Source organism: Myotis nattereri (assembly GCF_964212035.1).
Source record: "Myotis nattereri genome assembly, chromosome: 2".
NCBI lineage: Eukaryota > Metazoa > Chordata > Mammalia > Chiroptera > Vespertilionidae > Myotis > Myotis nattereri.
Window position 1 is genome coordinate 212518107 of NC_138076.1, and position 16125 is coordinate 212534231.

The 16125-nt window shown below is 58.2% G+C and overlaps 1 protein-coding gene across 2 annotated transcripts in view; it reads right to left on the reverse strand.

The window, feature by feature from the left end:
- Positions 1–4869: 4869 nt before the first annotated feature.
- The window catches only part of ARFGAP3 (ARF GTPase activating protein 3), a gene marked incomplete at its 5' end in the record, with an annotated part of 46041 nt that continues 34785 nt past the window's right edge, over positions 4870–16125 (reverse strand). For both annotated transcript variants that reach the window (XM_081081442.1, XM_081081443.1), the window contains 4 exons: positions 4870–5852; positions 7032–7153; positions 9718–9808; positions 11004–11127. In XM_081081442.1, coding sequence (XP_080937568.1) covers positions 5835–5852; positions 7032–7153; positions 9718–9808; positions 11004–11127 — 355 coding nt within the window. In that variant the 3' untranslated portion in view covers positions 4870–5834. The remainder of the gene's footprint in view (positions 5853–7031; positions 7154–9717; positions 9809–11003; positions 11128–16125) is intronic.

Sequence of the window (16125 nt, forward strand, 5' to 3'; positions counted from 1 at the left end):
ACCCTTCAGCCCCCAGGCTGACGCTCTATCCACTGAGTCACACCGGCCAGGGCTGTTCTCAGTCTTGAGGGTTTTTTTCTCATAAGGAGGCATCCAAACAGCCCGTGTGCTGCCCAGCTGCCCCCCTCTGCAGGGCACTGCCCACTGGGGTAGTTCGCACTGCTCCCCGGGGATGAGGGTGTGGGACCCTCAGGGGTCACCTGTATCTCATCTCAGTGACAGTCACAGGGAGCGTTGGCCGGGGGCTCAGTGCCAAGGGGCAGGCGGGTGCTGCCCAGGGGCGAGGAGCCCTGCGGAGCCGCAGAGCAGGGGGGGGTGGGGGGGGGGAGTCACTGCCGGTCCCTCTGAGGCTTCCTATTGGCCCGTCCGTGAGCGTCCGCCGGTGCCTCAGTTTCCCCATTTGTAAAGGCAGCTGATAAGGCGCGGACCCACAGAGCCACTGTGAGGATGAAACGAATCAGCGATGCCCGGTGCCCTGCAAATCCGGTAAAAGCTCGATAATAAATGTGGAACGTGCTCGCCACTCTCCCCTCTACTCTGAAGGGATCCACGCTGTGGCTCTGAGCCACGGGGGACTTTGCGTGGGAAGGGGGGGAGGATCGCCCTCCCCCACAGCGACTCCCATGAGTCATCTGTCCCTCCGCAAGTCTCCCTGCCCACACTGACCCCCCCCACCCCCAGGCCTCTGCACCCAGCGTCCCGCCCCGTCAGGCAGCTCCATTACTCACTGCTCTGGTTTCCTGGCTCGAACCCCTCTGACGGCCACTTACCGGATAATCCCCGGTTTCTCTTCCGCGTTCCCTGCCCGCAGCCCCACAGCCTGCCCCAGCCTGGCAGCGGCTGAGAGAGGCCTCGGGGACCGTCTTACCAGGGACAGCCAGGAGACCCGGGTTCAAGTCTGGACCCCGGACGCCCTTGCTTTTCTGGGCTTCGGTTTCAGTTTGCGAAACAAGGTGGAGCGGGTCCTCAGATCCCTCCGGCCCGCCAGGTGCGAGGCTGAACCTGGACAAGGTGGGAGGCTCCAAGGCCTCGGGCCCCTGCCGCCTCATCTCAGGTTTGGCTGCGTCCAACCCCAAGTCCATCATCCAGGCCCGAGAGTGAAGGCTGCAGAGGGAGCTCTGGGCCTTGGCCCCGACACTGGGGCCGCAGCTCGGGGCGGGCGGGGGTGGGGGGTGGGGGTTCCTATGCCGGGCTGGTTAGGGAGGTCTGGGCAGGGCATGCCTGCCCCCCAGGTGATTGTGAACAAGCCCTTTAATACCTCGGCATCTCTGAACCCGTTCCCTCATCACCCCACCTCGCCTAAGGGCCTGAGGCTGCACACCTACTGTGTGCTTGGGCCCCTCCAGGGGAGCTCAGCTGTTTCCTGTGGTTCCCCACCCCCCTGCCACCTCGAGGTGGTGGTACTGCTCTTCTCTCCACAAGACGGGGTGAGCGGCGAGGGTGTCTGCACCCCTCATGCCTGTTCACCCCCGGGACCAGCTCCTAATCCTCCCTCTGAGGGCTCCTGACTGGCAGAGGCACCCGCTGGGAGCGGCAGGAAAGAGAGATGAAGCTGGCTGCCCGGGCTGGCGAGGGGCAGGGGTGGGGGAGGCCCCTGGGCTCTGGAGCAGAAAGGAGCCGATGGGGGTCTCGGCTGGGAGGAAGGCGCAGGGTGCTGTCACGGGGCCGCTCTGGGCCAGTGAGCGGGCAGTGGGGGCCGGGCTGCAGGAGGGACTCTCGGGGCTGCAGAGGCCTCCTGGCCAGAGACGCTGGGCCCAGGCCAGCTGATGGGGCTGGGGATCCTCAGGCGGTGAAGGCCACAGCCCCTCAGGCTGTTCGCATGGATGGGAATGGGGGCGGGGGGGGGGGGCAGCAGCTGGGCTGAGCAGCTGGGCAGGGGGGGGTGGTGGGGGGCTCCAGGAGTAAGTGGGGGCTCCGGGGCCCCATTGATGGCAGGGTGCCCGGCAGTGAGGATGTAAACCCAGGTGGAGCCCTGGGTGCTGAGCAGACACACGACCTTGCCCAGCCGGGCCCTGAGGGAGGCAGCGCCCGTGCCCACGGGGTGTGGTGGAGACCAGGGCGCAGCCGCCAGGTGACAGGAGGGGCAGCCGGTGGAGAGGAACTGGGCCAGGGCTCAGAGGTCCCGTCTGGTGCAGGCGGCGCTGCCGGGACGAGTCAGGGAGAGGGCCTCTGAGGACGGGCCCTCAGCACAGCGGGCTCCTCACGGGGGCTGGACAGTGTCCCCACCACCCGCCGCCTTAGGGGTGTGTCCAGGCCCCAGAGAGGGACCAGCACAGACGGAGGGGAGGGAGGGAGACGGGCCACGGGAGCTTGTTTGCAAGACCAGCCTGGTGGCCGGCGACCCCTGGTGTCTGCTCCCCACTATCCCTGTCCGTCTGACCATCCATCCGTCCGTGCCAGGTCCCTGCTGGCCTTCCTGCCACGGCGCCCTGGCTTTAGGGAGACACCTGGCCTGGGGAGGCCCCGATGAGGACTACAGAGGAAAGGTGCCGGGGTTCTTGTTCCGGCATCAAGAAGGGCTCAGCAACCTGGAGAAGGCTGTGTGCAACTTCAGTCCAGAGACGAAGCATAATGTTGAAAGGCATTTGGGGGTCAGAGGAGCCTAGTTTTAAAGGAACTAAGGTCTCCTCGTCTCAGGGCCCCATGCTTTTTATTAACAGACTGTCCCGAGGGAGGCGGAGACAGACCCGTCAAAGGTCAGGGTTTCCTACACAGAGGCCTCCGTTTGGGGACCTGCCTACGCTGTTCAGGCGTTTGGCCAGCAGGAGGCAGTAACATGTGGCTTAAGATGCCCTGAGCTGTCTGGCAGCAAACAATCAATTTAAGGCATCCTTTTCAGGTTTGGGGAAATGCCATCAGCCACTCCCAACAGGTGACAGCAGATGTGACTCAGACCTTGTTGCATCCCCAAGTTCCATCAAACTTTTGATGAAACTCTTGAAATTATGACCTGCTGGAACCGGCTTCCCGCAAAAGGGGAAGGGAAGGAGGGGAGGGGAGGGGAAGGAGGGGAGGGGAAGGAGGGGAGGGGAAGGAGGGGAGGGGAAGGAGGGGAAGGGAAGGAGGGGAAGGGAAGGAGGAGAGGGGAAGAAGGGGAGGGGAAGGAGGGGAGAGAAAGGAAAGGGAGGGGGAGGGGGGAGGGGGGAGCACGTGGCCTCACAACCACCCACAGACTCAGCACCAGCAGCTGTCTGGGTCCTGTGACCGCAGAGCAGAGCAGCGGTCAGGGCTGGGGAGGGCCAGCGTGGGTCCTCAGAGTCTGACTCTGGGAGGTCAGTCACCGCGACTCCCAGAGGCAGGTTTCCCCGAGGCCAGGGTGCCCGAGTCCTGCCCCTGCCACCGCCGCCGTGCATCCTGGGAGATGGGTGCAAGTCCACCCGCCGTAGCAGCCTCTTTGGTATGGTCATGGGCCCCCGTGGGCGCTGGGGCCAGGCTGGGCAGGAGCGGCCGTGAACTGCCCGGGCGGCGCCGCAGCACTGAGGGCGCTCACACCAGCGCCTGGTGTCCCGGCAGAGCGGGCGCTGGGGAGCGCCGAGGCCTGGGCCGGGAGGAGTGGGGCTGGCTCTGCTCTGGCCCTGGCCCGGCTCTGGCCCCGGCCCTGGCCCCGGCTCTGGCCCCGGCTGCTCCTCCCGGTCTCTGGACGCCCTGGTCTCCAAGGCAGCACCGACACCTGTGTGTCTGTTTACCTACGTTCCCAACGGCTCTTCAAGGCGATAAAAACGTCCCAATTCTTTCTGGTGAGAGCTACGGGAGCACCCCCTCCCCCCTCCCTCTGCTTCCCGTTCCCCAGAAACATCTGGCCCTTGGATTGTCAAATCGCCGTGTTCTTCACTACGCAAGCACTCACGCGCGCTGTTCTAACACAACACTGAGGCCACACACACACACACACACGTACACACATGCACACGCGTGCACACATGTACACACACACACGCACAAAGGCACCCGTGCTGGGGGGTAGTGAGCCCCCTCCGCTCAGAAACACCTCCCGCAGGCGCTGAAGCTGCGGCCCTGGCGAGGGCAGGGGTGGGGGGCGGCTGCCCAGGCCCCCGTGAGGGCCCCGAGGATGGGGAAGCGCAGGGCACACTCAGGAGCCACCCACCGCCCCCCTGAAGAACGGGAAAGGGCGTGTGCTGGTCGCCTCCCACACGCGCCCCAAACAGGCCTGGGGTTGAACCCGCAACCCAGCAGGTTCCTGGGACGCGGACCCAGCCAGGCGCCCGCGGGGGCAGGACACCCCGAGGGAGGGCTCCTCACGGACACGGCTGGGCTGGGCGCTGCCCTCACTCCTGCGGGCTGTTTGGAGACAGGCCCCCGACGGCACCTTGACCTTGGTTGGGCCTGTGGCCTCCGGGACTACGGATACTGTCGCATTCTGCTGTTGAAGCCCCGCCGGTGGGGTCTTGTTACGAGAGCCCCTTGGGCTTGAAAGATGCCACTCTGCTCACCTCACTTTCAGCAAGGACCCCCCCCCCCCCCCTGCGCTCTCTCAGTTAATGACGAGACATCAGGCCCCAAACGTACATTGAAAACAGACCCGGCGAGCCCTGGCCACTGGGCACAGGCCTGGGTTGCAGGTTCAACCCCAGCCCTGGTTGGGGCGTGGGTGGGAGGCAACCAGTGGATGTACCTCTCTCGCATGGATGTTTCTCTCTCTCTCCCTCCTTCCCTCCCTCCCTCCCTTTCTTAAAAAAAAAAAAAAGGAAAAAATACCCTCAGATTAACAAACAAAACAAAACACCAAGTCCATCGGTAGTTGTGTCATCATTCAAATGCACACCAACGCCCCCCCCCCCCCCCCCCCCGTGAGCCCTCATGTCCGATCACTCGTCTCATAAACTTTGGTAAAAAAAAGTCAGCAACGCACCTGCTGCAACTGTTTATTCAGAGTCTGATCATTGGAGCTTTAAGAAAGATTCACAAAATATTCATCTGAAACTGTATTTCTGGTTCATCACATTCCAAATACACTTTACTGTTCTGAGCAATATGTTCAATGCTGTCTAAAACACAGCCAAGCTATTTTTCTTTATTTATACACATTCTGTAATTTTTAAAAAACAAATATTAAGATAGAAAATATTAACAAAACTACCCAATTACAATTACTATTTTCCCACTTACTGAAATGTTTCCCGTGAGTGTATCTTCTTACCTTATTCATTTTTAATTCTGAACACTCTATCGATTTATAAATGCACTTAAGGAGTTCTGATCTTATATTTCGCATAGATTCAAAACTTAGGTTTGTTAAAAGCACTCACTGAAATTATTTTTGAATTTATAGATCATACAAAATAAACCATTTACAAGGGGACAGGTGACTTTAAACATTATTTTGAAATCACCTGACTGTGTGCAAATATGAATGAAGCAATCTGTCAATTAGACACCAGTCATTTTGGTCTTTTGTTTTTATTTTTTGCTCCATTTTTACTGAGATGTCTGTTGTGAATTTCATTTCTCCAGGCCCAGCTGGCACCGGCGGATTCGAGTCCCCAGCCCATGGTCGTACACGCTGAGACCCCCACACAAGGCTCTCTCTTCTCAGGGGGTGGGAGGGGCCGTGTCTCCAGGCCCCCAGATGTCGGAACTAAAGATTCCAAGAAAATAAAGCGAGGATAGGCATGGATGGCAAAGAGGGCATGTGCAGGAAGTAACAGAACAGAAATGACAAGAAGGCTTCTACATCAAAGGGAAGGTGACGTCAGCTGTGTCTAGGTCGCGGGCCGAGGCAGCAGAGCCACCTGCAGAACGGGCCGTCTGCGCTGCAGTCTGCGGGCCTCGGTCCCTTAACGAGGAATTTCTCCAGGAAGCACATGACATCAGGATTAGGAACCATAGCGGTCCTACAGAGAGAGAGAGAGCCCGGGTGAGAGTCACAAACACTCGAGTCACGTCCCCTTTCCCGCCGCCTGGCTCTGCCTGGGGAGCCCCAGAGGCAGGCGCGAGGGGACGGAGGCGCACAGGTGGAGGCTGCGCCTGGCCTCTGGTTCACTGAGGGGCGCACTCCCGCTCTCTGCGCCTCCACTGCTCACCTCCAGGTGACTAGGATGGATGCTCATCTGTCACCAGGACTGTCACCTTCGTGGCAGGACCGACGGGCTCAGCTCCCCAGGGACGTGAGCAGCTCTGCCTCCCAACCAGACGCCCACTCCCCGCAGGGCCTCAGCAGGGGTCTCGGGAATTCTCCCGGGGCCGCCCCCACCTGGGAACCCTGCAGGCACCAGGCCCCACCAGGCCCTCCTCCTGGGGCCATGTCTTTTTTTTTGGTGCTCCAGGTGAGGCTCGAACTCACAACCTCGGCATAATAACTGGGGCCACGTCTTACACTCGCGACAGAGTCCCCGGCAATAACCTGACGTGAACAGAAGGCTCAGAGAGAAGCCTTTCGCCCAATCAGGGCGGCCTTCGGCTGCTACACAGGGTGGGCAAAGGAGGTGCACAGGTGTGGGAAGCAACAGTAATCAATAAGTAATAACAAGGATGACCGTGAGCCTGCGCTCCCCACCTGTACACCAGCTGCCGCGGGGCCCGCCCGGAGGTGGGAGTGCTCTCGAGAGCCAGCCGAGAACTGGGACGTAAATTCCATGTATCCCCATGGCAGAGAATGTGGGTTTTGAAGAATTTTTACTCACACGGAAATGCTCATAACAAAACGTCATTTAAAAGCAGGACTGCATATACACAATGTAATCTTTTTTAATTTGGAAAAGATATGCATAGAATACCTTTTAAAGATAAAAAAATGTCATTTTTACTTTCTTAATATTTCTGTTCCAACATAGGAAAGGATGGATAAGGACCATGATAATTCCTGTAACAATTCCCCTAGGGTCATAAATTAGAAAGTTTAAACAAGCAGGAAATGGTAACTGGACTTTCATGATGTCCTGGGTCACACGTGGCAAACGTCTAGATCAGTGATGTAAAATCGAATTTCCTTGCGAATGAAGAGTGGCCCCAGCCTCATTTTCACAACCACGAGCCCACCCCCCTCCCCAGACCCGCCCCGCAGCCCCACGGACCTGGATGGAGGTCATGACTCCGTTAGCGAAGACGGACAGCTTCCCGGCGACGGACCTCACGCCCTCCTTCAGCTGCGCCATGTCGGGGGCCGTGGGCAGCACGCTCGAGAGGGTGTAGTTTCCTGCACACGGAGCAGGCGCGGTGGTCACGCTGCCCCAGGGCAGCCGCCCAGTGACGACACGATGACCCAGAGATGGGGGGGTCCCCCGCCCCTGCTTCCCAGGAGCAGCCGGTGTGGCAGGGACAGGACACTGCATGGGTCAGGGCTCGGGTCCCAGCACAGCCCCACGTCCTGCGTCCACGACCAGCTGCACGGCCCCACCCAGGAGGAGGGTGGCCCGGTCTGAACCGTCTGGTGCCTCTGCAGAGACCCTCCCCCTCCCGCGCCCTCTTCCTGCAGGTGCCTCACACCCGCCTGCCAGGCCAGCGCTCAGGAAGCAACCGGTGGGCCTTTGTGGGCCAGCATCCCCCTCTGTGGGGGAGCCCTCCGCCCTTCCTCCCCGTGGCCTCTCCCCTGGGCCCCAGCCAAAGGGATGGGCCCACCAGAGCCGGCCCTGGACGAGGCACACTGAGCGCGGGGAGCCCTCTGCTTGCTCTGGGGCTACGGCGGGCTGAGGCGCCCCTCCCACGCGCAGCTCAAGCACAGGCGGAGGGAGCCTGCCCGAGAACGGGGCTCCCCGGGGAGTGAGCTGGAGGGTGGGTCTCCCCGCTGCTCAGGTCTGAGCCTCCCGGGTGCGAAGCCGGCCCCACTCCCCGCTCTGCCGCGGCCGTGGCAGCTGGGCGTGTGGCTAAGGTCTGGCTGCCCCACGGGAACGCCGTGTCCCACCGCACGGTGAGTGCCCAGTGCTGCCACGCCGCGAGCCCACACCGGCCTGGTGACCTGCCGCACGACTGCAGCCGGGGCTGGAGGGGCTCAGGGACTGGGTGGCCCACACCCGGCGGTCCCCCAGGGCCAAGCCCAGCTCCTCCTTGGCTCCACACACGGCCATCTCCACCCGCCTGCCCTTAAGCAACAGGAGAACAGAACACGATTATCCTTCAGCACAGACAGCGCCCAGCCCGCCGAGTGGGCAGGGCTGTGGGCACGGGGCTTCCCCCTCCGCTGCCAACGCCAGAGCAAAGCCCAGGCCGTGAGGGTCCCTGGGCTCCAATCTCGGGTCTTCACAGCAGACCAAAGGCCGTGCGAGATCCGAGCATGAGGCCAGAACCTCAGCGTCTCCACTACACGGAGGGCGCAGGGGTCAGGGGGCGACCGCAGGGAAGCACCTCCACCTACCAACCCGAGAAATGCTTAGGGCGAGCACGGCTGAGGCAGGACAGAGGGCCCAGGCCGAGCAGCTGCGGGACAGTGACCTCACCGACTACTTCCACCCCCGGTGCCCGGAGACGCCTAGGAGACGGCTCACCCTGCCCGTCAGCCCTCTCCCCTTCCCCGAAAACTCCCGAGTTCTAACCCTGCAGCACAGTGTGGCCAAACGACCGAGTTCTGGTCAGTCGGAGGCCCTGTGCCTCCCTCTTCCCCCTTCCTGCCGGCCAGCCCAGCCGGGTGTAGGCGAGGTGAGCAGAGCTGGCACCGCGCTGGGCGGAGGGGAGGGGAGGGGAGGGGAGGGGAGGTGGGGGCCAGGTGAAAGGGGCCGGGTCCCGATGTAGGGAGCACAGGGCACAGTCCCCAGCTGCCTCCCAGAGGGCGTGAGACACGGCCTCACACTGGGCTCTGCCTGGCTCTGTCCCTGCCGCCCTCGCTCCCCGAACCCTCCCGATGAGGGTCTGAGCCGGGGCAGGCACTCGGCAGCTTCGGGAGCAGTGGCAGCCCCAGCGGGAGGCCCCCTCCTCCCTCCCCTGCGGCTGCTGCTCCAAAACGGCCTGCAGACCGTGCCTCGCAGCCCCCTCCCCCGGCCCTGGGCGCTATGCCCGTTGGTGCCCTGGCCACGGGCTCAGCCACACGATGGGCGCCGGGCAAGGGCAATGCAGGCCTCCACCCCCCCGCCGCCGTCCGCAGCACCCACAGGGGCCTGGGCCAAGGACACCCAGCGAACGGGCCTGCTGGGGGCTCTGCGGCGAGCACCCAGGTGCCCCTTCCCGTGACTGCAGCCCCGCGGGCCGGAGCTCAGGGCGCACACAGGACAAGCGTTATGGGCTCTGTTCTCTGAAACGGGAGTGTCCACCGTTCCCCTCAACCACGGAAGGGCCTGCTCGCATGTGGTCAGCAGAGGGTTTTAGCAAGAACGACGTTTCAGAGGGAAACTCCGCAACCTGAGCCGAGGTGCGCACAGGGCTCCTTCCCGGTGACCCAGCACCACCGTGGGGACGGGCGGGACTGTGGGGAGCCCTCCAAAGGCCGAGCCCCCTCAGCCAGGGTGGTCACAAAGGGAAGTGGCCTTGACAAGGGCCAGGACACGGAGAGTGAAGATGAGGACAGTGCATGAGCCGCTCCGCCCTGCCCGCACCCCAGGCCGTGCAGGAACCCCAGTCAGCAGCCAGCCCCTCCTGCGGGAGGTCGGGGCAGAGCACAGGGAGCTCCCAGGCGCAGGCCCCCTGCAGCGGCCGAGGCCCGGCACCACCTCGGCTCACCAGGCACTGCGGCTGGAACGCACCTTCTCACTGAGCACAGCTGCCTGGCAGTGCCCCCTGCACCGAGGGCCTGCTAACACCCCCCCCCCCACGTCACCCCCCCCTCCGCCTTACCTGCTGCCTGCCTCCTCTGCTCGTCAAACAGGTCGGCCGAGCTGATGGAGGAGCTCCCCGAGAGCCTCTCCAGCCGCGCCCGGGTTTCAAACTGGACAAGACCAGGAAGAGAAAACGTCAGGCCCAAACACACGCCGGAGGGGCCGCACTGCCTGCACCCAGGCTCCCCCACAGCGGCTGCAGGCACGCCCAGGCCCCCATCAGTGCGACAGAGGACGCCCAGGCCCCCATCAGTGTGAGGGCACCAGAGGCAAGAGACGTGAGAGAGGGTATCTCTGTTGTGGGGCTGCTCTCACTCCCCCACCCCCACCCCAAGGGCCACGACATGAAGCCTCCCTCCGACACCTGTCATGCTCTGCTGTGACTGAGCCTGAACGCGGTGGACGTTAGAGCAAGGAGGGTTTCAGGGCTGGGAAAAGCCTAGAGGCACGCGAAATACTCTTAAATGCAGCGAGAGTGCTACTGCTACCAAATAAAACCAGGACGTTTGAGGAAGAATTCTCTGACAGTCCCAGGCTCTGCGTCGGCACACAGGCTTCCGAATTAGAAGGAAGCCGAAACCTCTCCGATCCCATTTGAGTTTTACTGCTTAGCAAGGTGCCCCTAAGACAAGCAACAGCCTGAAAACAAATCTATCCACGCCCCCAGAACCCACACCCGTACACTTCGTCTAACTCTGGTTAGAAATTAAGTGGCAGATGTATCAACATTGTCTGAAGTTTATTGAAAAGAGATTGAATGGCCCTGGCTGGTTTGCCCAGTGTTTAGTATGTTGGCCCTCAGGGTTGTGGGTTCAATTCCCGGTCAAGGGCATGTACCTCGGTTGCAGGTTTGGTGCCCGGCTCTGGTCAGGGTGCACAGGGGAGCCAAACATCTCTCATATCAATGTTTCTCTCTCTCCCTCCTGTCCCCACCCCTTCCCTCCCTTTCACTCTAAAAATCAATGGAAACAATATCCTCAGGTGAGGACTAGAAAACAGACAGAGTGGATGGCTATTCAAAACACTGAGAATGAGTAAGAGAAACATGAGGCGCAGCTCCTATCTTCCAGTCACACCCCCCCTCCCAGCTCCCGCCCCCCCGCCCTCCCCCCACACCCCCCGGCCAGCCAGGGCAGCCAGGTGTGGTGAGTGGTCAGAAACACCTGGTTCTGAGTTCTGGCCCCAGCGCCCCGGGGCCAGGGCCTCTCGCAGCCTGAGCCCATCTCGCCCAGCATCCACCACCTGCTCTCCCCACTCCCAGGCCCCTGCCCTAGGGGCCCACGCAGAAACCCTCCGGACACTTACATCAGCATGGTCTTGTCTTCCAAAGTACATATCTGAGGAAATGGCTTTGACGTTGCCAAACTTCTTCTGGGCCTCATCTGTGTTTCCAACTGGCTCATAGTCTGGCTTGCGGCGAGTCGTAGGCCTGCAGTTAGGAACAGCCGAAGTCGGAGTGACATCAGCAAGACGGCAGAAGAGGAGCTTTCTGCCACCCTGCTCCTCCCGACCCCGATCTCAGCGCCCCTGGTGGGGTCGAGTCCAGCAGAGGTGCCAGCACACCGGGGGCCAGCAATCCAAGACGGGGCGCACTGGCGAAGGCGAGGGGAGCAGTTTCACTTGGCTCCCAAGATGGCACAGCTCGGCGCCAAGAGAGACCCGCTTGGCCCACAACTTCTCCTGCGGGGGAGGTGAGAGGGCAGTGAGTGGTGCCTGGTCCCCCGCTGTGTGGGGCATGGCCATGGGCTGGGAGAGGCTGGCAGACGGGGTCCTACTAAACATTTGGCAGGCTCCACGGGGAGGCCGGCCCACAGCCTGCTGGGCACTTTATCGGCAGAGCTGCCAATTGGCCCACGGTGCCGTCCACTGCTCTGCGCGCTTCACCACACAACCCTGCCCTCGCCATGGCTGGCACCCTGCACCTGCAGATGGGGGGTGCAAGCCTTTGCAGACAGCCAGTGCGCAGGTGCAGAAAGCCACCTGGTGCTGTGGGCCTGGGAGGAGGCACATGAACCTTGCATTTCAGGAAAGGAAACCCCAGGGAGGCCCCCAGCCCCGGCCTGGCTCTGTGGGGGAGAGAGAGATGTACCGTCTTCAGAATCCACCCCGGGAGGGAGTTAGCGTGGAGCGTGTGTCCACACAGGGTCTGAGAAAGCCTCCGGGTGCCCAGCAGGGCGAGTGGTGAAGGCCCTGCTCACCCAAAGCCAGCCCATCGCTCACTGTGGGGAGGCGAGGCTTCCTCAGGGCAAAGGCAGCACACGCCTCCAGGAACACGGACAGTCACGGAAACGCGACGCCACAGTGGCCTTTCAGTAGCTGCCCCCAGAACTGCCCGGCCAAGAATGCAAAATAAGGTTTTAAGGCAGCTCGCCAACCTACAGGAATCGGCAAGATAGACAACTCAGCGAAATCTGGAACCTGACACACTGACACTGAGGAGCTCAACAGAGACAAAGAAATCATAAAATAGAACAGACAGAGACTCCGGGGCTGAGAAGACAAAACTGCAGCAGAGAGCACCCACCTCCGACTTAAGCAGGAGAAAGAATGTGTGAACTGGAAGATAATTCATTTGAAATTATCTGGTCAGAGGAGAAAAAAAGAATGAAAAAGTGAAGAAAGCCTACAGGAATTATGGGATGCTCTTAAGAAGATACACATTATGGGAGACTGAGGAGAAGAGAGGGAGGAAGAGACGGAAAGTGTATTTAAAGAAATAATGGCTAAAAACTCCCCCAATCTGGAGAAAGACAGGGACATCAGGTGGATGAAGCTCATAACCCCCAAACAGACCCAATCCAATAAACTGTCAGAGATCGAAGCCAAGGAGAATTTTGGAAGCAGCAGAGCAAAGACACTCATCACAGACAACGGGGCTTGGGAGGCTGTGAGCAGGCTGCTCAGCAGAGCCCTGCAGGCAGGAGATAGTGGGTGACATTAAAGCTGCTAAAAGGCCCGGGTGGGGAGCCCAGTTGGCTAGAGCATCGTCCTGAAATGCCAAGGTTTCAGGTTCAATCCCCCGTCAGGGCACATACAAGAACCAACCAATGGCCAAAACCGGTTTGGCTCAGTGGATAGAGCGTTGGCCTGCGGACTGAAGGGTCCCAGGTTCGATTCCGGTCAAGGGCATGTACCTTGGTTGTGGGCACATCCCCAGTAGATGTGCAGGAGGCAGCTGATCGATGTTTCTCTCTCATCGATGTTTCTAACCCTCTCTCTCCCCCTTCCTCTCTGTAAAAAAATCAATAAAAAAAATATATATTTTTAAAAAGAACCAACCAATGAATGCATAAATAACTGCAACAAATCCATGTTTTTATCTCTAAAATCAATCAATAAGTAATTAAAAAAAAAAGCAAACAACTGCTGGGGACTCTTCCCCCCTCCCACGTGGGAGTCTGTACTTGTTCTTCAATAAATTCCCACCTTTGCTAGACCATCTTCCGTCCGTGGATTCATTCTTTGACTCCGACGGACAAAGAATCCAGGAACCATCCTGCCCAGGGGAACCCTGCGTGTGCCAGTCCAAAAATCCCGTATCAGAACAAAGTAGGACATATATTCAGATTATTTGCATAAAACATAAATATAAAGCTCAAAGAACAATCACAGTGAGCACGTGAGGAGCCACTAGGCACCCAGGCAGGTCGAGAGTTGGAAATGGGCAGCGGTCCAGAAGTGAAGCGCCCTTTGGGCCATTGCCTATTTTCTTCCAACCCTCAGAGATGAACATTTCCATCTCCAGCTTGGGGAGATGAGGAATAACGTTGCGCTAGCTGGTGTGGCCCAGTGGACAGAGCATCCATCAGCCTGTGGACTGAAGGATCGTGGCTCAATCCAGGCCGAGGGGAATGACCTTGATTATAGGCTTGGTCCCTGGACCCGGTCAGGGTGCTTAAGGAGGCAACCAATCCATGTGTCTCTCTCACATCAACCGATGTTTCTTTCTCTTTCTCTCTCCCCGTCCCTTCCACTATCTCTAAGATATCAATGGAAAAGGTATCCTAAGCAAGGATTAACAAACAAACAAAACAAATAACGCTGTTCTAAACACAGGGTATCTATAAAATTTTTTGGTTGTGTATATAGATAGGAGTTGAATTGCTGGGTCAAAAATGGTGCCAGTTTTCCAAACTGGTGTTACCAATGTATTCTCCCATTAAAAGTATGAGAGTCTCTGCTCTTTTCTATCTTACTAGAAGCCCGGTGCACGAAATTCGTGCACTCAGGGGGGGTGTCCCTCAGCCCGGTCTGTGCCCTCTCGCAGTCCAGGAGCCCTCAGGGAATGTCCGGACCATCAGTCAGACTTCCTGGGAGAGGCTCCTGCCACTGCCGCTGCGCTTGCCAGCCATGAGCCCGGCTTCTGGATGAGCGGTACTCCCCCTGTGGGAGCGCACTGACCACCAGGCGGCAGCTCCTGCATTGAGTGTCTGCCCCCTGGTGGTCAGTGTGAGCTTAAGCGGCCGGTCATTTCACCATTCGGTCGATTTGCATATTAGTCTTTGATTATATAGGTCTAGAGGCCCAATACACGAAATATGTGCAAGGGGCTTGGCCCTCACAGCCCCCGCGCTGCCTCCGCCCTCACAGCCCCCGTGCTGCCTCCGCCCTCACAGCCCCCACGCTGCCTCAGCCCTCGCAGCTGTGGCTTGGTCCGGAAGGTCATCTGAAAGGTCGTCCAGACAGTCGTTCTGCTGTTCGGCCGTCCGGTCTAATTAGCATATTACGCTTTTATTATTTTAGACTAGTAGTTGGTGTTGCTAAATGTCTTAATAATTTTGACTGTTTTTGATGCATATAATAGTACTTAATTTTAATTTGCATTCCCATGATTACTAACGAAGATAAGCACATTTTTATGCAAGCTCATCAATCTATTAAATAAAGAGGAAGTATGTGCTGAAAAACAACAAAAAACAGCTGCTGAAGGAGACCTGGCCAATGTGGCTCCGTTGGCTGAGCCATCATCCCATGCACCAAAAGGATGCCCGTGCAACTCTCAGCAGGGCACACGCTCAAGTTTCGGGCTTGGTCCCCAGTAGGGGCGTGCAGGAGGCAGCCGATTGATGTTTCTCTCTCACATCAATGTTCCTCTCTCTCTAAAAAACCAATTAAAATATTTAAAGAAAAAACAAAAGAACAAATAAAAAACAACAAGACACAACTCCAGGCTGCCTTCAGGACACACATAGGTTGAAAGTTAAGAGACCAGAAGAGAGTAGGGTAGCCACATTTATATTAGGAAACACACGTTAAGCCAAAACCTGTAACAAGAGACAAAGGTCATGTAATGGTAAAGGAGGCAGTTCTTCAAGAGTAATAACAATTGTAAATATATATGCACCCAACCGATCTGACAGGAGAAACAGACAGTATGGCAACAATGAGAGACTTCAATACCCCACTTCAACAATGGACACATCACCCTGACGGAAAATCAACAAGGAAAACTGCACTTGAACTGTATGTTAGACCAAATGGGCCAACAGACATGGAGGGCATTTCATCCAACAGCAGCAGCACATGCATCTGAAGTGCACACAGAACATCCTTCAGGGCACGTCACATGCTCGGTCCCGGGGCAAGTTTAAATCACGTGAGCCCTTAACAAATTTAACAAGATTGAAATCATATTAAGTATCTTTCCAACCACAATGGTTATGAAAGCAGAAATCAACAACAGGAGGAAAACTGGAAAATTCACAAATATGTGGGAACTAACACATTCCTGAACAACCACAGGGTCAGAGAAGAAATAGAAAACGTCTTGAAACAAATGAAAATGGAAACACAACATCCCAACACTTATGGGCTACAGCAAAAGCAGTTCTAAGAGGCAAGTTTATGGCCAACAGGTGGGCACATGGAAAGGTGGTCAGGTCAGCATCACTGATCATCTGGGGAGCAAATCAAAACCGCCATGAGAAATCCGCATCAAAAAGACAAGCGGTAGCCCTGCCAGCGTCGCTCAGCAGTTAGAGAATTTGTCTTTCACACTGGAGGGTCGAGGGTGCGATTCTCTGGGTTGCAGGTTCAATCCCAGCTCCATCGAACTGCATGTGGGAGGCAACCAGTCGACGTGTCTCTCTCACATGGATGTTTCTCTTTCTTTCTCTCTCTCTCCCTCCCTCCCTCCCTCCCTCCCTCCCTCCCTTCCTTCCTCCCTCCGCCCTTCTCTCTCCTAATCCCTTCCATCCTCTCTAAAAATCAATGGATCCGTAACCGGTTTGGCTCAGTGGATAGAGCGTCGGCCTGCGGACTGAAAGGTCCCGGGTTCGATTCCGGTCAAGGGCATGTATCTTGGTTGCGGGCACATCTCCAGTAGGGAGTGTGCAGGAGGCAGCTGATTGATGTTTCTCTCTCATCGATGTTTCTAACTCTATATCTCTCTCCCTTCCTCTCTGTAAAAAATAAATAAAATATATTT